This window comes from Pundamilia nyererei, unplaced genomic scaffold, assembly GCF_000239375.1.
Source record: "Pundamilia nyererei isolate P.nyererei 1_Seehausen unplaced genomic scaffold, PunNye1.0 scaffold00383, whole genome shotgun sequence".
Taxonomy (NCBI): Eukaryota; Metazoa; Chordata; class Actinopteri; order Cichliformes; family Cichlidae; genus Pundamilia; species Pundamilia nyererei.
Window position 1 is genome coordinate 279717 of NW_005187784.1, and position 22346 is coordinate 302062.

Sequence of the window (22346 nt, forward strand, 5' to 3'; positions counted from 1 at the left end):
AAAACACTCACACCTGCAGTTCTCTCCTAAAACACCACATAGGCCTCAATATAACATGACCCTGCTTAGAATATGACCACTCACCTTCTACCTGTTATTTAAGGAAAATGTCCTTTTACAGGAAACCCTTTACACTCATTATTTGAGGAGGATTCCCAAGATGCTATTACTGCAAAGCAGGGTCTTATCAGAGGGATGCTTCATTAGTCACTCTTCCCAAATTACCTAATACAAAATGTTTTTTGAGCGTGTTTTCACCTTTTTCAAATCAGTCTGAGTGCAGCTGGTGCAGATTGTGAAACCCCCGCGAGAAAGATTTGCCGTTTGTAATACTGGACTATAAAAATCACAGACTTAACTTGACAGCTGTCACTCTTGGCTGTTTAATTTCTCTCTGCTTCATTTATGCAGCAAACGCACTGGGAGACCTTCAGTCGTAATTCATCTATTTTCTATGTGGCTGCAAAACGCACCAGGCTTCAGCAAAGGCTGCTGGGTAAACTGGCTATAAATCCACTGTATGAACAGGCTGAAAGCATTTGCTGATAAGCAACATAAATAATCCATATTGCAGACCAGTCATGGTGGTGTTCTCTGATAAACTATACCTGATTTCTCATACCGCCTCCCCCCCAATCTTATTTCTAAGGAAAACTTGCATAAGGAAACTTGGTTGATTGTATATCAAAGGTGAATTTGCTCCTTTCTTCTCCATCCTCGAGCCCTCTGACAGAGTCCACCTCAAACAGGCATTAGAAGAACTACAGTTTTTGGTACTTCAGCTGTGGATTTATTTTTCAGCCCTGGACCTTCAGTGGGTTCTTGTCTGCCCCCATAGTCTCCAAGTGCCACGGCAAGTGGCAGTAATACACTCACTGAGAAGCAACAGTGAGCTTGGTGATGTTTTTTAAACATGCATGTTTTTTTTGGAGAAAGTTGATCCTCTCACGACAAGCATCTGGTTTGTTATCCCTGAAAACTTCAGCATTTGGAAGAATTTCTCACAAAAGGAACCCCAGAAAACATAACTACGTTTGTTACTTCAGCCTGACTTTAACACAACACAATGTGGCTCGACACGACGAGGCTGCCCTGTAGCATTTTGAGGTGATTTCTCCTAAAAACAGACACATGGAAACTGTTACTATACTTTAATTCAGCTTTTAATTCCTGCTTTTGTGTAACGGAAAATTCTGCAGCTCATGTGCATTTGAAGAAGCACAAGCACACGGCCAAGCAAAGGTGTCACTGCCGCGACTGTGCATGAAGTTGGTGACCTCTCCTTTCACTATGTTTGTAGAAGCAGTCTGCACAGCTAGCTGCTTGATTTCATCCACCTGTGGCCATGAAGGTGACTGGAACACCATGGCTGAGTGAATACTTTTGGAAATGTAGTGTAGGTGTCCTCTCTCTGGCATTCTATCAGTGCACCACTAACTTACACAGATGGTATCCAAATCCACTCTTTCACAATCTTTTAATGAATTCCCCTTGCAGCCCCGCTGATGATTAGCTCTTCTAAAACACTAAGCGATGACACCCGCCCGTATAAACTGTGATACAAAGACGTTAAACGCCTCCAAAATGCAGAAATTATCAGCGCAGTCTGGCACCAAATCCAGCAGCTGCTCATGTTTCCACACAAATGAGATGATGTCGCCTAATTGCAGAAAACTATTTTCCATTTCAGAGCAGAAGTGAGAAAAAAGCACATCTGCCCGCCCACACAAACATCGCACAAACACCATCAGGCGGAGTAAAGACTCCACTCACAGTCCACGTCGGCGAGACTGACGAGCAGCACAGCTGGAACTCCGGGACCTGCGATGGGAGACAGAGAGAGAGAGAGAGGGAGAGAGATGACTGTGTGCTTGTGAATAAAAAGCTCCATGCTGATGCAGCCTGCTTTAGGTTGTGTTTTGACCAATTATCAGTCATGCAAAAGCAAAAAAGAACAACTTATTCTGAACATCAGGAGTATTTTTATTTTTATTTCTGCAGTTGTTATGCGATTAAAGCAAAAAGAGTGAAACTGGAGATTTCAATCAGGTTTAATTCTCTCAGCCAAGCTCTAAATGCAGCTTTCCTTTGCATTTGCCATATTAGAAAGTAAAAGTGAACAATGTTGTCGATAGATGGTGTTGTCTGGCTTTAGATTGAGTGCGTTATTTGTCTGGAGAAATAAACTAGCATGGCTAGCATGGAGCCAAAGAAGCCAAAAAGCCAACCGGAAACCAAACATGCCTTCAGAGGGAAACAGAGGCAGCAAGAATGAGCACATTTTATGAGCTAATGAAGCTTGTTGGCATGTGATTGACTGTTGTGATAGGCTGCAGCATCACATGTTGCTCCTGAACCAAAGAAAACTGTAGGCATCATAAGTGAAAGTGGCATCATTTCACAACACGATCAAAAAGAAGAACCAGAATAAGGCTGCTTCCTGTTGCTATAAAAGCAAGCATGCAGTGTATCGTGGACAGCTTTGGGTGCAGAAAATTTGGAAACCACTGGAGGTTTAACAGACGTCTGGATCACTGATTTAAAAATGCAAACAGGGCTTTATAGTTTTATAAACAACACAGTGAGCCAAACAACCTCTGCTCCAGGTACCCAGATTAGTTCTAGTGTATGACGTCTGTTAAAAATGTAAAATAAAAACAAGTGTTTTTGATTTACACTGGAAAATCTAATTCAATTATAAGATTTTACATATGGGGACATAATACAGTCATGTGTTCCTCGCCAGGTTCTAAAGTTACTTAAATAAAACCTCAGATGAACAACAGCACGACATCTTACACTGTGTCATTATTTAACAAGAACCAAAATGCTGAACCTAAGCAGCATCACTGTGAAGGACACTTGGTCCAATCAATCAATCAATCAATCAATCAATCAATCAAGGCTTTATTCGCCACGTGCAGGTTGCCCTGCAGTGAAATAGGACTCCCCCGACTTTACACACACAACACAGACATCACATGGGGATACAGGTCGGAGATCGGTAGCGTTACAGAAAAAAACACTGAAATATACACTACAATGGGAAAGTACAAGAGGAAAAAAAGATATCCTCTACTCATGCTGGGCTCCTGGGAGGACAGCATGAGAACAGGAAACAAAAAAAACTAATGGGGATGGGGTCCATAAATAGATAATGCCCAGAAGGAGCGTGGTCTCGCTCCTTAAATTCAGATAATTTATCTCCAATTATCCCAGTTCATTGAGGTTCATGGACAGCTCTCTTAAGATCCCACCAGAGCATTACAGTCAGGCTGAGGTGAGACGTTTGACTGAATCATTGCAGCAGCTGTAGATCTGCTGCTATGGTTGGGATCATTGTCCTGAGTCCACGGTCGACTCAATGAACGCAAGGTACCCAGATCATGAGCCCTCCACCACCGTGCTGACAGCTGGTATGAGGTCTTTGGTTTTGTGCATCCTGACCAAACATTTCTACTTTGGTCTCGTCTCTCAAAAACACATTGTTGCCGAAGTCTTGTGGTTTGCTCAGATGCAGTTTTACAAACCTGCTGTTTTTAGAGAGAGGAGGCTTTCTCCTGCTAAACCTTCCAAAGAAGCCATACCTGTCCCATCCTTTTCTACTTTGACTGTCATGAATTTTAACATTTAACATGCTAACTGAGGCCTGATAGAAAGCAGAAACACTTTCATTCCTGTGAAAGCAGTGAGGTGATCCATGCTTGTTTTACACACTGTTTCTGCATTTTGGCTCAGTTTCTGTTAAATAAATAATTACACTGTGCAATAAATCATGTTGTTTCTCATCTGAGGACCAGATGGTTTCTCATTAAGCCCCCATATATAGAGTTTTAAAACTGAAAGAGGACTTCCCTCTTCACACATAACTCTTAATATTTCTCTATTCAAACGTTGTCTTTCATGGCGTAAAGTCTCACCGTGTGTTACAGCCTCTGCCGGTCAGAACTCATAAGCTCAGAAAGAGTGCTCATTAACACTCTGTCATTAAAATGCCAAATCTTGCTCACACGAGACCTCATAATTTGTGTGTGTGATGCTTCCCCAAGCGGGATGTGCATCGACCCTCTCTGACCTTGACAGTGCACGATGGCGTGCTGTGCGTCTGGGCTGACGTTGGCATCGAAGAAGGTGCATCCCTCTCGCAGTCCACAGGTGAGGCATCGCCGTGGAAACGAGCTGAGAGTCGACACACTGTCAGAGGAAAGGGGACAAAATGTTTACCGAGCCTCACACGCACACACACAAAGGCTGGGGGAATAAGGCTTTAAGTGTGTGTTTCACCTGTATAGGTGTCTGTGTTCTGCAGCGTCCTTTGTGCTCAGGAAGTATCTGTGTGAAGGAAAGCAGAGCAGCTAAAGTAGGACAAGGTCACACATCCATTATCCATCCGCCTGCACTCGTCTCTGTGTCCGCCCAACCGTAAGTAAAGATCTGTGCTGTCATGAAACTGGCAGCTCACAAAGCACTTGTTGTTTTCTCACGTTTATCTCCTCCTCCTCAATGAAGCTGAATTATTATTATTAACAGTGATAATGGGAAAAAATAAATAAGACAGAAAGAAGAGTTTTTATTCTGTTTCTTGGTTGGAAAATGAAAAAAAGGCTTTTCATCTAGAGAAAAATTAGGCTTTTAGCAGGAGTGTTTTTCCTTTCTCTCATCGTCTACTTTACATCTGAGCCACTGCTTTCTGAGTCCAGCGTTATAATTACAGCCTGGCAACGAAAGGCCACACAGTCTGTGTTAAAACATTCATTTTTGTGGCTGTATGAGAAGCGTCTTAACATCTTCCTCTCAAATATCAATCAGTGTTTGCTGAGACAACACGGGTTATGATTTTGTTTGAGTCTTACACAGTCTGGTTGTTTTCGTCGTACGCCACAATTTTTGTCACCTCCCAGTTTCCCGACGTCAAGTTGCGTACTTCGTCCTGGTCGCTTCGCAGCTGAAAGACAAACAGTTTGATGGAAACATGCTGAAGTGAAAACAAAGTGAAGAACTGATAAGACTTGGAGTCTCTCATCCCAGACTGGTTAGTTAGGAAATGCACTTTTAAACGACTTTGATGAAGTTACTTCATGCTGTCTGAATATTATTATCTTTGTTTCTGGCATTCGACTACTATTTTGACAAAGATAATCATTTTTATTGACAGTGAAGTTTAGAAATTTCTTTGTTAATGTTCATCCTTTGCCCATATTTAACTGGTGTATGGATTTGGATGTGTGTGCTTCATATTGTTTTGTGCAGCCTATGATTGTACTGCTGTCCTTGTTTGCAAGGACACTCATGACAAAAGAAACTTTTAATCTCAAGATTATTTTTTCCTTGTGAAAAGAAGGTTAAATAAAAAAATTAAGTCTGGGGGTTGTGTATTCAGGCTCCACATTACATAAAAGTTAAAAACTGATTTGCATGTCACTGAATAAATAAGTATTTGATCCCCAATCAAAACAAGAGTCATGTGGTAAGCTGTTTCCTGTTGGTCACCAGGTTTGCACACATCCCAGGAAGTGTTTTGGTCCACTCCACATTACAGAAACTCTCTAAACCCTTTACGTTTTTTGGCTAAAGCTCAGCAGCTTCAGCTCTATATAGTCTGAAGTCTGGTTAGACTACTCTTTTATCACAGTGTGCTTCTTCTTTAGGCCGTCCTTTGGTGCTTTGGTGATATGTTTTGGGTCAATGTCTTGCTTGAAGAGCCATCCATGACTCATTTTCAGCATCCTGGCTGAGGGAAGCAGGATCTCATGAAGTCGTATTGTACAGTTACCATGTTTCCACGTGGGGGATGGTGTTCTTTGAGTCTTCAGATTTCAGTCAGTTACAGCGTAGTGTGTCACCAACGGCATTACCAACTGACTTCAAATAATTATTTAAATCAATAACATACAGATCAATTTATAACGTTTATATAATGGTGTTTCTGGATTTTTGGTCGATATTCTGTCTCTCTCCAATTAAACATTTGGTGCCAGCCCCGATTCTGTACCTCCTCTTTCTTGACAGTTGCAAATATGCAAATATGCGTTTTATTGTGAGAATTGTTTCCTTTTTAGATCCAACCCATCTGTATCCCTGATTTTTTCTTTATTAGCAAAGCAGCACAGTGACAGCTGTCTGTATACTACAACCTTCAGCGATGCCAACAAGGAAAAAGAACTCAAAACAATTGAAGAACCTAAAGTAAATTAGATCAATTTTTAAGCTTCTGTGTATTAAATGACCATTTTTTAAAATGTCCTAAAGTTTCATATAAAACTGAGCTGATAATTGAAGTTCAGTGACCTGCGAATGCAGTTTGTTTCATTGCATCTTACACATCATGTGAAATTACACAGTTATAAGAGCTTCTGTTCTTAACATTAATTCATAAAAATCCAGATTGTATTTTTATTTTAAAGTGGCCCTACTATGCTCATTTCCAGGTTTATATTGTGTGACTCTAGCAGCGTATTTTTTACATCATTCAAAGATCTACATAATCATTCTGTGGACCTTGGTGATGACCTCACTTTAAACCCAGCTTTCTTCTGATTTGTAGCCATTAATAAATAAATAAAGTGTCTAAACAGCAGCTGGGTTGAAAAGATGGTCTTAAACTGAGCGATTAGAGGATGACATTATTAACATAGACTAATCTAATCACACTGCAAGAACCCAGTGCATTTAGACATGCAGACATGATCAAGACGACTTAATGAGGTTCAACCTGAACATCAGAATGGAAGAACGGTGACTTTGAGCATGACACAGTTGTTGATCTAAGTATTTCAAAAAGAACAGAAAAAAAGAGAAAATGTTCAGTTCGCTGAGTTAAAATGCTTTGTTGATGTCAGAGGTCAGATGAGAAGGGCCAGACTGCTTTCAGCTAATAGAAAGGCAACGGTAACTCAAATAACCACTCATTACCACCAAGGTATGCAGAAGAGTATCTCTACAGCAGCAGAAGACCACTCCTGTCAGCTAAGACCAGGAAACTGAGACTACAATTCACACAGGCTCATTAAAATTAGACAACAAAATATTCAAAAAACATTGCCTGGTCTGATGAGTCTGTATTTCTGCTGTAACATTCAGATGGTAGGGTCAGAATTTGATCTAAACTACATGAAAGCATGGAGCCATCCTGCCCTATATCAGTGATTCTGGCTTCAGGTAGTGTAATGGTGTGTGGCTGTACTCAAAGGGCCTCCATATTTACAAGATTTCAATCCAGCAGAGCACCTTTCGGGTGTGCAGCTGACAAATCTGCAACAACCGTCTGATGCTGTCAACATGCACCAAGCACCTTGTTGAATCTGTGACTTGAAGAATTAAAGCAACTCTGAAGGCAAGAAGAGCATACAACCTGACAGCTGCAAGGTCTACCTAATGAAGTGGCCAGTGAGTATATATCCAGAAAATAAGGAGAAGGCATAAATGGTCCACTTTAATTACTAGTAAATTCCAGCTTAATGTGTACATGAAAGGGAATATATTTTTAAAGCTCTTTTGAACATTTTATTTCATCATGAAAAAATAGTTTCCTCTCAGGATAACCAAAACCGTTTAATCTTAAATATAACATTTCAATAAAATATTTAATTAAATATAGTTCAGAAAACCTCTGCAACATAAAAGGTTTAAAGGGTTCCAGACGGGATTAAATTTAAATTACTTGTGATTAATTACATAATTTCCTTAGGGATTAATAAAGTATTCTGATTAAATAAAAACTGTGGTTGGGATTAAAATCAAAGCCAAGTAACGGATGAAACAGTCGTCCTACTCTTATCCGGTCCTGGCGACACCACTTGTGGCGAGGACGTGGAGAAAAGAGCAGAGTGTCGTCTGTAAATCACCTTCTTGGTGAACATCGTGATGTGGTGGAAGTCTCCGTGACCTCCCTGCTTCACAGGCAGCGTGAGGAAAAACCGGCTCCTGTCCTTGGAGAACAGTGGATCCTGTCCCTGCAGAGAGAAACTCAAGACTTCAGAGGTCACATTCTTCACGCATGGACGCATCCTGCTGCATGCTGACTCAGCAATACAACACAGTCCAAAAATAAGCTACGCATATTTTTATCGATGGATACGACATTAAAGGAGGCGGCTGTGCAGGAGATTTAACCTTCACGTCTCGCCTACTGTGAAAACTAACCCGCCCCATGAGTTAAACCCCTTATCCAAGCACAGGGGATGCTCCTGTATGCACAAACCTTGAAAATCTATCTTTATTCATTATTCTTGCAGGCTTTTACGCTATAATGCACTTATTCAAGCATTAAAAAGAATGCCAGTAACACAACAAAAAAAACATTACGCCATTTTCACACATCCACAGGAACCCTGGACTTTTCTAGACATCATATAAATGAGGAGCATGTGAGAACACAGATGTCAAACACGGTCAGCTCATACTTTAAATGGTCTTTAACCTCCGATGTCTCTGCTACAATGTCCTTGTGATTGTCAGGTGTGAATGGGCGTCACGTGACCTGCCTCTTGTCCAGAGATGCCCCCTCCCCTGAACCACACTGATCATTTCCAGTCCTACAAACATGTCTAATTGTGTAATAAAGACAGCTCTGGACAAGGTCTGAGTGCAGAAGCCTGTCCGGTTAGTTTTGTAACCTTGAAATCTGGTCCTTTCTAATGCTGCCATGAATGTTTGCAAGTTAAAGCTAAGACTTATCACTTGTGTGGTATTCACGGTTTGATTCCACATATGGGACACTGTGATAAATGTGTGCATTCAGACTTACCTGTCTGGAAAGCCACGTCTCTGAAGACTCCTCATGTCTCTGCATGAAAGAGCAGGAAATAAAATCCAAGGTTTGACACAGCTTGAATCATGTGTCCATTAAACGTCTCTGTAAGGTTAGGTATGGTTATGATTTCTGAATATTCCTATAATTACTTAAAAGTATAATAATTTATGCAACTATTTCTTCACTTGTTTTTTTATTAACACTTGTTAGGATGTAATGCACCAATCTCACCAGAGGGTGGGAGTAATGTGCTTCAATGTCACTTAATAATAATAAAAGAAGAAGAACACGCGAAGCACCAGTGCGGGCCACACTGGATGCTACTATACAGAAAGCAGAAACACGGAAAGTTAAAGGTGACGACAACGGTCAAAAAGTGTGAAACAACTGAAAAATAAAAATGAAGTTTTTAAAATGTCATCTGGTAAAGCTAGCATTAGCATGTCATGTACCTGTCACAGCTACACACTGTTATGGCTGCAAAAAGGGGCTAGTAGATGAGGGGAGCGTTTTTTATCAAAACAAAGGACGCCAAACTAAAACACATAAGTACAAACACAAGTTAGTAAAAGTGGGTCATACTCTTATAAGTACTACATTTACTCTCAAGTTATGTTAAATAAGCCACGTTTCATAGCCCCCCCTCCCCCCACTAGGCATCAAAATCACTTAATATACTTCAGGTAGAAATAACATGATCATATTATTATATTATTAATAATATTATATTATTACAGTACTTCACTCATTAACTATTATTGTGAGTATAGTAATAACACGTACAGCGATTTATCACCTTTTATTAAACTGCAAATTAGATTTAGTCAGTATCTGTTTTATTCTGTAAGATAAAGTTATCTCACTTCAGGTACTGAGACTGTGAAGCACACCAACGTGGTAACTGAAACCAGCCATAAATGTTGCCATGAGAGAGTCAGTCTACAATCACTGTGGTATTAAATGGGGTCAAGTTGGCAGTTATATGCAATCTGTTTATGATAATAACAGCATAATTAACAGCATAATTATCAGCAATTAACTCTGATAAATCATTGCACATCACATATCTGTTGCTGTCTACATGGAAAGAAATGAATATCTAACTATCACATTTGTGCTCAGCAGCCTTCCTGTTCTGTAGGAACATTACCAGAATGCAAACTGCTGGCAGCCACCAATGATGTTACCAACAGTTCAATCACCAATTCAATACAATCGTCTTCTTGGAGATGTGAGGAGGTTGCTGTCCTATTTTTACTTGTGCGACTAAGCTATTAGCTTGCAGTCAATCAATCAAGTGTTTTGATTGATAGATTTTTCCCACCCCTACCAAAGACTGTAACAACGGTTTTGAGAAGCTAAAGGAACTTACCAGTAGGTCTGAAAAGAGTTTTAGGCTATGCCCATCAGTGCAGTCCACCACTGCCATCAGCCTTAGAAGGCAGGGAAGACCAAAGACTGTTTCTATGCCAAACTGGACTTCTCCGTGTCTGATAAACTGGACTTTATGTCACAGAGATTGGTCATTCTTCCAAACCATCTGCCAAGCTGCCAAACCAAAATCCACAGAGCATAACCGCTTTTCACCATCTTTAAACCCGTCTGACAACAACTCCATTTTTATCAGTCCATCCAGTTTTGGATGTGTGGAGGTGAACGTCAGATACCTATGATTTCAGTTTTAGAACCAAATGACCACATTTATGACAGTTTCTCCATCTTGGGTCTTGACAAATGAATGCCAGTGTTCTTTATTCACAGAGAGCGCAAGTGGGAGCAGGCATGCTTAAAGCTACTTTGGTGTATCGGTGGACTCATCGGCCACGTGGCGGCCTGATGCAAAGTCGACACTTAGAGAAGTTCCAGTGCTTTCTGGCACATAGTCCTCACCTAGCAGCAGCTCACACTGACTTGCACTGATTGAAGTGTGCACCATTACAAGCACAGCACCATCTGCCTATAAGTCCTGGCAAAGGGTCACAGGCTTGTAAAGTGGCAGCTTTGATCTTCTTATAGTCAAGACTGCAGCAAAGAGCTTCTGCCACTTTACAATTTACTCTGTATCAGAGTGGCCTACATGCCTCAGTGTCACAAAAGACTGGGACTCGCTGACTGTATATATCTGACTGTAAATAAAGAAAAGCAGAACAGCTGGCCCTAAGAGAGTAAAATAACAGTACAACTTTAATGAGTCTGATTCTTCTCAACTCACAGCAGTGCTTTGGGGTACACTTAAGTAATCTGCTCTGTATGCGGACAATGAAACTCTGAACTAAGTTTCCTTCCTGAGGTTTAAATCAAAAGCACTAACCTGAAGACAGACTCCTATTGTTGCGTCACACACAGTAAGCAGAGAAGCGTTCTGGGGCCGATTGAGCCACTGCACGACGAGGTGAGTATTACTGATCCACTTCACCATGGTGATATAGAAATCCCTGCAGAGAAGACACAGAGAGGAGACTCGAATTGTGGATTTTACACCTTTCTGTGCCAGCCCGAGCTTATGTTTGTGTGTCGTCACCTGAGCGCGAGCTGATCGGGAGGCTGCATCTCCTGAGTGTGCGTCGCACCAACCAGGCTGACCACCGACAGCTTGACTGTAGGATTGACGTGACCGGCCTGATGGGACGGACACAGAAACATCCCCTAAAATCAGCTTTTTAATTTAATGTACATAAGACGAGACTGTGGTGTTGACATCTATACATAAAAGCAGAGAAAAAGTCTGAATAATTCATTTAAAATGAAAAGACAATGCTATAGATCACAGAGAGAATATGCAAGCTAACACCAAATAAATAACTGTTCATGACTTATTTCCACAAATTCTACTCTTCCACATAGCAGATTTGTGCATCCTCAGTTGTACAATAACTACAGCTGTGGTCTTCAGGTCATAGGATCATTTAAACGGTCAGACATATCATTGGTTGGGGAATTGCTGGTATCACGTGTACAGTGAGAAATTAATTCCCAAAACTCTGAGACAAAACAACAATCAACAAATCATCTAAAAAACAGGGAGATAATTTGTTTGTATGAATGTTCAGCCAACTTCCGAGTTTAGCGCTTGTGGGTTGAGTGCAAACGTGTCCATAAGTATTGATGCGTTCAGTATAAATTCAAGATATCACGATGGGAATGACAACACCAATTTCAAAAAAGTTTGGATGCTGTGTCAAATGTGAACAAAAACAGAACACACTGATTGCAACTCTAAAATAGTAACTTTTGCCAGCTCATTAGGTTCATTGGCATCACGTCAGTGACATGATTGTGTATAAAAAGAGCATCTTTAAGAGGTAGAGTTTAACAAATCTGAAAAAACCCTGCATCTTCAACCTGTGGACAGATTTCAGAATAATGTTCCTCTACATAAATGTGACTTTGAATATCTCATCATCTATGGTGCATAATATCATTGAAAAATTCAGAAAATCTGGAGAAATCTCTGTGTGCAAGGACAAAGCCCAAAATCAACACGGATGCCTGTGGTCTTCGGGCCCTCGGGCAGCACTGCGTTAACAACAGGCATGATTCTGTCATCGAAAAACTGCACTTTAAGGTAATTACTTACAGTAAAATAATTTAAAATGATTCCACCTGAGCCAGATGTGCAGAGCAGTGACTTACTGCTACTCTGCTAATCTAAGGTTATTGATGTGGCATTGCCTTTTCCCTCTGGTATATTTAGATTTAGCTGTGTATTAGTTGAAGGATGAAAATACTGCAAAGAGCCTTAAAGAAAGCGACTGTCTATTCCTCAGAGCCCAGCCTCACCATTGGATATGGGTACTGTAGGCCTCGGGGGTACGTGCTGCCGGTGAACTGGGGAAGAACCATGTTGGGTACCAGTGTGTCGTTGATGGTGAGGTAGGCCAGTCGTTCTCCATCAGGAGACCACCAGTGAGCCAAATATGAATGTAGAATCTCCTCTGATCAGGAATAAAACACACAAAACCATCTGTAAAACAGCTTTATTTAGATTTTTTCCTCTCATTCTATATTTAAAGCAACCCGAGGATCTACTTACATACATTAAGACAGATAGATCTTATGAACCTGCTGGTTTTCCCCACCTGCACTCCTATTCTTTTATTCTTTCATTTTTGCCTTTTCTAGGTCACTTTACGTTATTTAAAATGTAATCCAAAAACTGGTCAAAAGCACACTATTTGATGGAGTTGTGCTCCTCTGCTGTCAGAACATATCAGCCAAATGGCTGCAATCTGAAGTAAAAGCAAATGAAACAGTGAAAATGAACAGCTTTCAGTAAATCAAACAAAAATTATTCTGTAATGTTCCCCATCTCTCTCAGACAGCGTTTGTGCTGCTCTCTGTGCAAACTGCGCACACTGCACACACTATCACCACATTACTGAATTTGTTTACACAGAGACTTAATGGATCGTAGAGGCTTGTTGTTGATTTTTCATTGCCACTCTGCTGAGTTTGTCTAGTCTGCTCTGCTGCATTTTTAATGCCAAAGACAAATCTTTGAAAAACCGACAATCCACAGTGCACCGTGAAACTGTTTCCTCCACCAACGAGCTCACAGCGACTCTCCTGTTTCGCCTTCTGGCATTTAAAGAGAGAATGGCAAAAATTCAAACCACCTCGATTTAAACTTAGCAATTATTAATGTCACAAAGTTTTTATAACTGACTTTCTGAAGGTCTTAAATGAGCATTTTACTAAAAGAAATTCAGAGAGTAACAAAAAGAGCAGTGAGCCAAATGCAATTTACAAGCGCACTGCTAATGGGAGCAATGCCACCTTTCATAAATGGCTGTTTCTGTGTCCATAGATGTGCTTTTTCTCTCTTTATTAGTGGAATATGTCAAAATGAGTAAAAGGAAAAGATCTCATGCTGAAAAATTGTAGTGCACGTTACAAATCTAGTAAAACCACAGCCGCTGTAGCCATACTCCAGCCTCCAGTATAAGTGTAATATCCTAAAGGTAAGACACTAGAATGGCTCATTGTTTATGAATAACATACAAACATTTAACACTGTAAGATAATGATATCTGGCCCATTGCAATGTGTGTGAATTTTAGTAAATGTTTTACATTTTTATTGCATTGCTCGTTAGTTAGTTGTTATAATCATAGACTGTATAAAAAAGTTATTTGTTGTCATATTTACCAGCGGAGAGGTTTGCATGCTAACATTACCAGTCCTGTAAAACAACGTCCATCCTGCGATTCAGTGACTTGTAGAACAACTTACAGCAGCCCACAACAGTCAGGTTGAAGTCTGGACTTTGACCGGATCATTGCACCACCTTGATTCTTTTCTTTTTCAGGCACTGTGTTGGAGATTTGCTTTCTGTTTGTATGCTTGTGTTCATTGTCCTGTTGCATGCTTTATCTGTCAGACAGATGTCCTCACATTGAACTCTAGAAAACTTTGGCATACAGAGGAGCTCATGTTGGCTAATGTGTGTATCTATATGTGAAACCACAACTGAGGCTGATGTCATGAGGAATTTAGTCATAAGTAAAGTTCACACGTGTTTATAACTCATTTACATTCAGTGTCTGTGCAAGATTTAATTTCACAGTTATTCACATTAAGTCAGAGCTGGCATTTATGGTGCATCAGCCCAAAGTGCAGTTTATACATAAAAGTTGCACTTGTAGTGATTAAAGGGCTCATAAAAGATGCAAAGGACTCAACGTTCAGAGTCGATACACTCTGCGGTACACACCTTCGTATAGCCAGTCAGTGAGCCCGTTGAAAATGACTCCCTCCATCCCAGAGGAGGTGATTCTCAGAGAGTTGCTCCTCACGTCTGACTGGTAGTAGATGTTATTCTCAAAGATGTAGATCTGGAGAGGAAGACGAAGCGACAGCAGACACAAACACGCAAATTTAGTTTGTTTTTCCTCTCTGCCGTTTCTCACCCTGGTGTGAAGCTGCTTTTTGCTCGTCCACTTGATTTGTTTTTCTTTTTGATTTCCTCTCTGATGACATCTCTTTTTTATATATATTAAAACCCAGTGTGCACTGTTTGTTCACCATATTTCATCAGTGTTTTAATATTTGCATTTGAAGGTACAAACAGGATCCTGCATCTTCACCAATATCCTGAATCTTCCTGAAGTCATTTCCCGCTGCATTTGCTTCATTTCCACTGCTCTCTTGTCAAATGTCATTAGCTCCATGGCTGCTCCTCTGGCTTACATACACCTAATGCAGCTGTTGTTTTAATAGCTGTACAAATGTTACAACACTGACACCAACTTAGGAAAAATGGACCAAGAGGTGGAGGGTTCATCAGTGTCATGAGATCTTTTTTGTGAAACATTTTTCCATTTCATTGTGTTTTATTCGACTTCTGTTGTTCTGTCGATTTCTTATGTGCATTTTTATATTTCCTGTTTTTTGTAAGTTGCAGTGCATTTGACCTTTTAGAGCCACCATAGAAACATCTAAAAGAACTTGCAAAGAAATGATTAAAGTTGCCCTCAACTCATGGTGCTTAAAAATGACACAAAAGCACAGATTCTTACATGTCTCGTCAAGCAAAAATGCAAAACCTTAAGTAAAAGAGAATTAATCTGGTCTCTAGCTAAGAACGATGAAATAATCTGGCTGTGTTAACCTTCAGAAGTGAGAATGAGCTCTGGACTTGTGCTCCAAGTTTGAAGACTAAAAAAAAAAACCCCTCAAAGTTTTTATAAAAGATATTTATAAAAAACATATATGTTATTCTTTTATATTGCTTTCCAACTACTGATAAAAGGCACTGCACTACATCAGCAGACATTCAAGGTTGTGCTGAAAGCTGCTGCTTGCTTTACAGTGCTGAATTTATTTCTACAGCACAGCGCTAAAATGAAAACAGGTGGCTCAGAGACTTCCTCACTCTACTAATAAGTCTGAAGAAGCACCCCGAGTGTAACATAATGTAAAAATGTGAAATTAACTACAGACGAAAACAGAGAACGTGTAAACACAACCTATCCTGTGGAGCAGATCCCCCTGGAGCGGCTGGGCAGCGTGAATTTATAAAAAGCCGCTGAGGACAGAAGAAAGGAAATGAGAGAAAGCATCACGCTTTAAAAACAGACACGCTCAGCCTTACCAGCTGCTGTCCTTGTCGTCCCCAGGCTGCGTGCTGGAGCACAGCATTGTGGACCTCGGGAGGATTCAGCTCCCTTACCTCCCTGTTGAACACACACACACACAGAAATAAAACAACCTGAATGCCGTCACGTGCAGAGAGCAGGTGATGATGAAAAGTCTAAACCGGCTTACCTCGTGTAGATGTTGTACAAGATATAAGATGCGGTGTATGAATATCTGTACATCTGAAATGAGAGAGCAAGCCATCACATAATGCAAACACTGATCCATCACTGATACCAGCCTTGCTGAGCAAAGACAAACCAACTGCAGCGGGAAAACTTTGATATACGTGCTGAAGTCACAGTCGTTTGGTTCTGTTTTCTATATTGGCTTTTGTTCTCCACTTGCTTTTCTTGATAGGTTTGTAAATGGTAAATGGACTGATTCTTATAAAGCGCTTTTCTACTCTCCCAGAGTACTCAAAGCTGTATACAACATGCCTCATTCACCCATTCATACAAGCACTTCTAAACACAAGTGCAAACTAAACTACATTCACACTCCAATGAACGCATTGGAGAGCAACTTGGGGTTAGTATCTTGCCCAAGGATATTTGGCATGCAGACTGGGGAAGCCAAGAATTGAACCACCAACCTTCCAACCAGTAGCTGAACTGCTCTACCACCTGAGCCACAGCCACACCCAAGCACTTGTTTATTCCTTTTGTATTCCCATTGTGTTTCATTCTAATTTTAAATTGCTAACCCAAAAATTTGAGTAACGCACATCATGTTTTTTGTGTGTTTCTGGTAGAAACAGGTTATAACAGTCTTTTTCAGTGTTAGCTGTTTTGATTTTTCTCTCATTAAGCAGCTTAAAATTCTTCTTTTTGCACTTGGCTCTTTTTCTAATAACACACTTAACAAAACCTAGCTTGCTGGCAAAATATGCAAGTGTAAAACTTAAGGGTTATAATACACTCCAAGGATTTGTACTTAACTTCTATTAAGTAGGAGGATTTCAGGACACAGCGGCCAAAATAAAAGCAGGCTCTTTTTTACGTACTAACACACATGTGTTCACGTGTGGAATAGGTGTAACACATCTTTATCAAACGATACCAAGGAAACTGGACGAGTTGTGCTTTACAGATTAATCTGCTTTTCACAGATTGCCGCTGACTGACTGACCTTCGCTATGATGCTTAAAATGATGTATGTTTACAAATGCTTCAGTAAAGTCATCTTTATCGACCCAATGATGCTATGAACTGACACGTCATCCATTCTGGCTTAAATATCTTGTGTTATTGCACTATTTGTCTTGTGTTTTGCTTTTTCTTACAAATATTGATCATACTGACATTTTGCTAAGCAAAAGCTGTCTCAATCTATCTTCATCAATCTCTCCTTACAGCCCAGATTCCCCTCTTGTCCGCGAGCAGGATTTTTAGAAGCTATTTACAGAACATCTGCATATTCATGAATTAGCACTGGCCAGTGGACTGGCCCCCAGGTTCACTTCAAGTCAATGGGAAACGAATCATGCAAATTTGGGTATACTGTATTTTATCAGAAGCACTGGGGGTACTGGCTCTTACTGTAGGCTTTGTTCAACAATTTTAAGTTAAGAATAATGTTACCGGATCCATTGATTCCACCCACCCAACAAATGAATGTGGTGAAATAAACTAGGCAAGTGTGAAAAGTGTAGAACCACCTTTAGCAGCAAAAATTTGAAGTAATTGTTTTCTGCCTAACTTTATCATTCTCTACAATGTTGTGGAGGAATTTTGGTCCATTCATCTTTATAATGTTGCTTCGGTTCAATGAAGTTTGCAAGGTTTCATTTATGCACAGCTCTCTTAAGGATATCAGATCAAAGGATTTCAATCAGGTTGAAGTCTGAAGTTTGACTGGTTACTACAGCATCTTGAATTTTTTTTCCACCCATTGCTTTTTGTCGCTGTGCTTGAGATCATTGTCCTGTTGCATGACTCAGTTTGGTCCAAGCTTTAGCTGTTCAACTTGCCCCACATCTGACTCTAGCATACTTTACGTGTTGTTCAGGGTCGACTCAATGACTGCAAGCTGTCCAGGTCCTGTGGCTGCAAAACAAGCCCAAATCAACACCCCACCACCACGTGCTGACAGATGGTATGAGGTATTTGTGCTGATGTTGGGTCTAGTTTTGTGCATTATCATCAAACAACTCCACTTTGATATCATCTGTCCAAAGGACATTGTTATGGAAGTCTTGTGGTTTGTTCAGATGTAGCTTTGCAGACCTAAGCTGTGTTGCCATGTTCTTTTTAAAGAGAGGAGTTTTTTTTCAGGCAATCCTCCAAAACACGCCATACTTGTTCAGTCTTTTTTAATTGTACTCTCGTGAAACTTAACATTTAACATGCTAATTAAGGCCTGTAGAGACTGAGGTGTAATTCTTGGGTTTTTGGCAGTTTTTCTGAGTATGCAAAATGCCAAAAGTTCTGCTTTTATAGAGGTGCTCATACTTGCTGATCATTAACTAATCAAGTCCATTTGATTGGCAGCACCAGGGTGCTATTTACCCACTTAATTACACCGGAAGCAGTGAGAATGGACTTAAACTATACAGCCAAAAGTATTAGTTTGTTTGTCTTCAAACATGTATGAACATGAGTGACGCCCCATTCTTAATCCATAGGGTTTGATAGGTCAGTCCACCATTTGCAGCTATAACAGCTTCAGCTCTTCTGGGAATTTTTGACCGGTTCTTCCAGAAGCACATTTGTGACATCAGTCCATGTCTTTATGGACCTTGATTTGTGCACTGGTGTGCATGCTGCAAAAAGAAGGGGCCAACCCTAAACTGTTGCCACAAAGTTGGGGCCATGAAATTGTCACAAAAACACATAAAAATGCAAATTTGACAACTTGAACAAGGAAAGTACTAAATGTTTTTTCACTCTTTGTTACAACATTTTAGATACCACTTCACATCATGTGGCACATTTATAAACGCCGACTGTAAAGCAGTGGAGGCTTGGGTGGTTAAACATTTGCTTTTAAACTGTAACACCAGCAGTTTGACTCCTAGTCCAGATCTCTCTCCTGACACTTATCTTTTGTGTTTTTGGCCCTCAAATCCATGGTATCACTTAAAAACTGCTTGCTCTTGAGGTAGGAATTTAAAATTCTCAAATACTGGAAAAATACAGGAGATTAAATCATGTTGTTTGTGCAATTTTGGCCCTTTAAAGTTGCATGAATGATTTAATTCACTGGAAACCACAAACCACACTTTAGGTTTTCTGATTTAATTTCCCCCAAAAGTGCCTTTAAAGTCAGAAGACTCCTCTTACAGCACCATGTATCTGAATATATTAAGTATGCCCTCACTATGTAATCCAAGCTTAATATAAATATTGGAATATTAACTAAGGAATAAAACAAACTTGAACTGGAAGAAATTCAACTGAGTGCAACTAAAAACCTCAGGAAGAGGCTTTAATTGTACTTAAGGGGATATCATGTTGCAGTAGATGGTAAACAGGGGTGCGATAAGTGGAGGGTATATTAAAAAAGTAAAGCTCATTGAAAATAAAGCTGTTTACATGTTTCTATATAAACAGAAGATGTTCCAAGGTGTGTGTTTTTTTTTTTATGGTAACAAACACCGATCCATCCTGCTGAGAGGCCCTTAAACTGGTGTTGCAGACCCCAGTGCAGGATGTACAAACATCCACCTCAGAGTTTTTCAGTTGCTGCAGACTTTCTAAAGCCTGGATGCATCGGTTTGCAAACAAATCTAAAAATCAATGGAAAACCTGTGAGGGGAGGAGAGCTTCGTGGTGGATGACTGACCGCTAACAAACAGAAAAACACAAAAATACTGAGAGACAGAGTGAAAATGCACAGGAAGGGCAGAGGCACACAGCCTCACCGCAAATAAACACACACCTGCTCAGCACAGGTGCAGCTCTTTATACTCACAGAGAAACGGTGGGCGCGTGCAGCGCGGTAAGTATTGTGTTTTGCAATCAGCTGGTGTATGCTCAGTCTAAAGTGAATGCTTTTAATTTATGTCGCTTCCATTTTTTGATGGGTTTGAAAAACAGTTTGTCTGAGAACAAAACAGCATGATTAGGAATAAAAACATCAGGTTGCTGCATGCATATAAGTGAATGAAAGCAGAATCGGTATTTCACAGCAGTGTCAGTACCGTCCTGGCTGGAAATGAAACAAAAGGTTTGTGACAGTGAGGATGAACTCCTGCCGTAGGGTGTGTGCTCACGAGGAAGCAAATAAAAAATGCACCATCTGTTCTGTTTGCTCTTTTTTATGTGATGTTCAGGGGATTTTGATTTATCATAGTGGGTTGTGGATGCATTTTAATGTAAAACTCACCCGTTTGACGTCATAGGCAAAGAGTGCATACTTTAGATCTGCAGACAGGGAGTACTTTGCCACCTTGAAAGAAACCTGATTGAAAAAAAAGAAATAGAAGAATAGGAGAAGATTTTTTTTATGTTTTTTTGCTCAGTCCACATTTATATCAAGCAAGCAAACAATAGCAAAAAAAAAGATAACAGAGAGCTCAAGCACTCAGGAGGCAGGAATGGACAACTGGTAGGAGTGGGGCGACAAAAATTGATTGAGCACTGGTATTGTGCGGCAATATTGCATCCTGATAAGGTTAGTTATCAAGTGTTAATAGATAAACTTCCTCCTAAATCGATTAAGTTCTGTATTTGTTTTTTAGCTTAAACATAAGTTACATAGGGCAGATATATATTTCACCATTTGACCCAACTCTCCACTTGCTTCATCTCCACAACTGCCAGGCTGCTGTCCTACTTCCTACCAATGTTGGGACTCTGCTCTTATTGTGATGCTTCACTGAAGTCTACAACGCTTCACCTCTTTCCCATTTTGTCATGTTACAGCTGTATTCCAAAATGGATTCAATTCATTTTGTACCTCAAAATTCCAATCACAATAACCCATGATGACAAAGTCACAAAAGTTAGCTTGAAAGATTTTGCAACTCCATTCAAAATATAAAAAAAACAAAATATGTATATAGGTATTCAAGACTTTTGATGCTACAAGCTTGGAACACCTATTTTTGGGAAGTTTCTCCCATTCTTGTTTGCTCAACCTCCCAAACTCTATCAGCCGAACACACAGCTGTTTTCAGACCTCTGCCAGCACAATCAGACCAGGTTAAGAAGGTCATCTTTATGGACTTTACTGTGCCACTGGAAGAAGGCTGTGATAAGGCTCAGGAAAGGAAAACCCTAAAATAAATAAATACCAAGACATTATCAAAGAGTGCAGACAGAGAGGGTGGCAAGTACAGCTGTTTTCTGTAGAAGTGGGGTAAAAAGGGAATGAATTGAAGACAGCTGTGTGCAGGATTAGGGAAGCAGCAGAAAGAGCCTCTTGCTGGTATCAAAGGGAGAAGGGCTGGAAGAATTAAGTTGCTGAGAGCTGAGCCACCAACAGGAGGGTGTTGGGTTTTATGGTCAAGCATCAAATTCTGATTCTGATTTTTCCTAGTTGAGGTAAAATCTGGAGGTTGCTGTCCTATTTTCACCCCAGCTTTTTTCCAGGTTTTGCCCCAGGACAATGATGAAAAAAAGAAAAGAAAACTAATGCAGCAGGCAGAAGCTAATGTGGCAGATAAAGGTCACAAAACCACACGGGAACCTCAGCAGGTTGTGACATTTCTGGTATACGAAGTGGTAGACCAACATTTTATAGACAGCATTTCAAAATTTTGCAGAGTCTGAATAATTAGGCAGGTTTAAAAATTAAACAGCATGCATCACTTCTAGTGCCACTTTTTGCCTTATGTGTCGCTTTTGCAATTATTTGCAAAAAATTAGGTGCACAGCTGACCGAGGGAAGCTGTGCAGCAAGACAGGCCAGTGCTCGGTTTAGATGCTGAAGCCATTTGTCTATGCAGCTATCGAGCATGGGTCAAGACTATGACTTCTCATCACCGAGGCCACCTCTGTCTTTTGATTTCATCATGAAGCTACTCATTTAAGCATGTTGATGTAGAAACATGCTTCCCGGTGACAGCGCGGCTGAGAATAAATGGTTTATGATTGTGATGATGGAACACCAACAGGATTATAATGATGCAATTAGAAAGCAGCCAATTTAACCCTGCACTGGAATAATTTAAAATTCCTGGAAGTAATACATGTGTGACAACTCATGATGAATGTTCATTTGTGTGCTCGCATCAGGTTTTAGAGAATTATCTAAAATTATAATTCACACGTCAAATCCTCTTTTCCAGGTAAGTTGAGGTGAGGATCAACCTTAAAGAGAGGTTTGAGATTGTCCGCAGTGCAGACAGCCGGGCAACCAGCGTCTTCACCAGGAGGCTACTGTATTTTTATTGTGCAGATAAAGCAGGGATAAGACTTGTTTCCTGCAGCCTCTGGGGATCCAGCAGCCAGACAGTAGAAGAGAAAGCTTTGTGATGAGCACTAGACAGAAGTAAGATCGCAAGGCCAGT

At 40.3% G+C, this 22346-nt stretch overlaps 1 protein-coding gene across 1 annotated transcript in view; it reads right to left on the reverse strand.

Annotated features, from left to right (window-relative positions):
- Window positions 1-22346, reverse strand: part of LOC102201585 (inactive dipeptidyl peptidase 10-like) — a 77634-nt gene that overhangs the window by 11807 nt on the left and 43481 nt on the right. The window contains exons 5-17 of the mRNA XM_005752815.1: window positions 20219-20293; window positions 16019-16071; window positions 15846-15927; window positions 14466-14586; window positions 12533-12687; window positions 11274-11371; window positions 11064-11187; window positions 8747-8785; window positions 7845-7952; window positions 4854-4945; window positions 4285-4332; window positions 4076-4194; window positions 1774-1821 (exon numbers count right to left, since the gene is read on the reverse strand). Coding sequence (XP_005752872.1) covers window positions 1774-1821; window positions 4076-4194; window positions 4285-4332; window positions 4854-4945; window positions 7845-7952; window positions 8747-8785; window positions 11064-11187; window positions 11274-11371; window positions 12533-12687; window positions 14466-14586; window positions 15846-15927; window positions 16019-16071; window positions 20219-20293 — 1162 coding nt within the window. The remainder of the gene's footprint in view (window positions 1-1773; window positions 1822-4075; window positions 4195-4284; window positions 4333-4853; window positions 4946-7844; window positions 7953-8746; window positions 8786-11063; window positions 11188-11273; window positions 11372-12532; window positions 12688-14465; window positions 14587-15845; window positions 15928-16018; window positions 16072-20218; window positions 20294-22346) is intronic.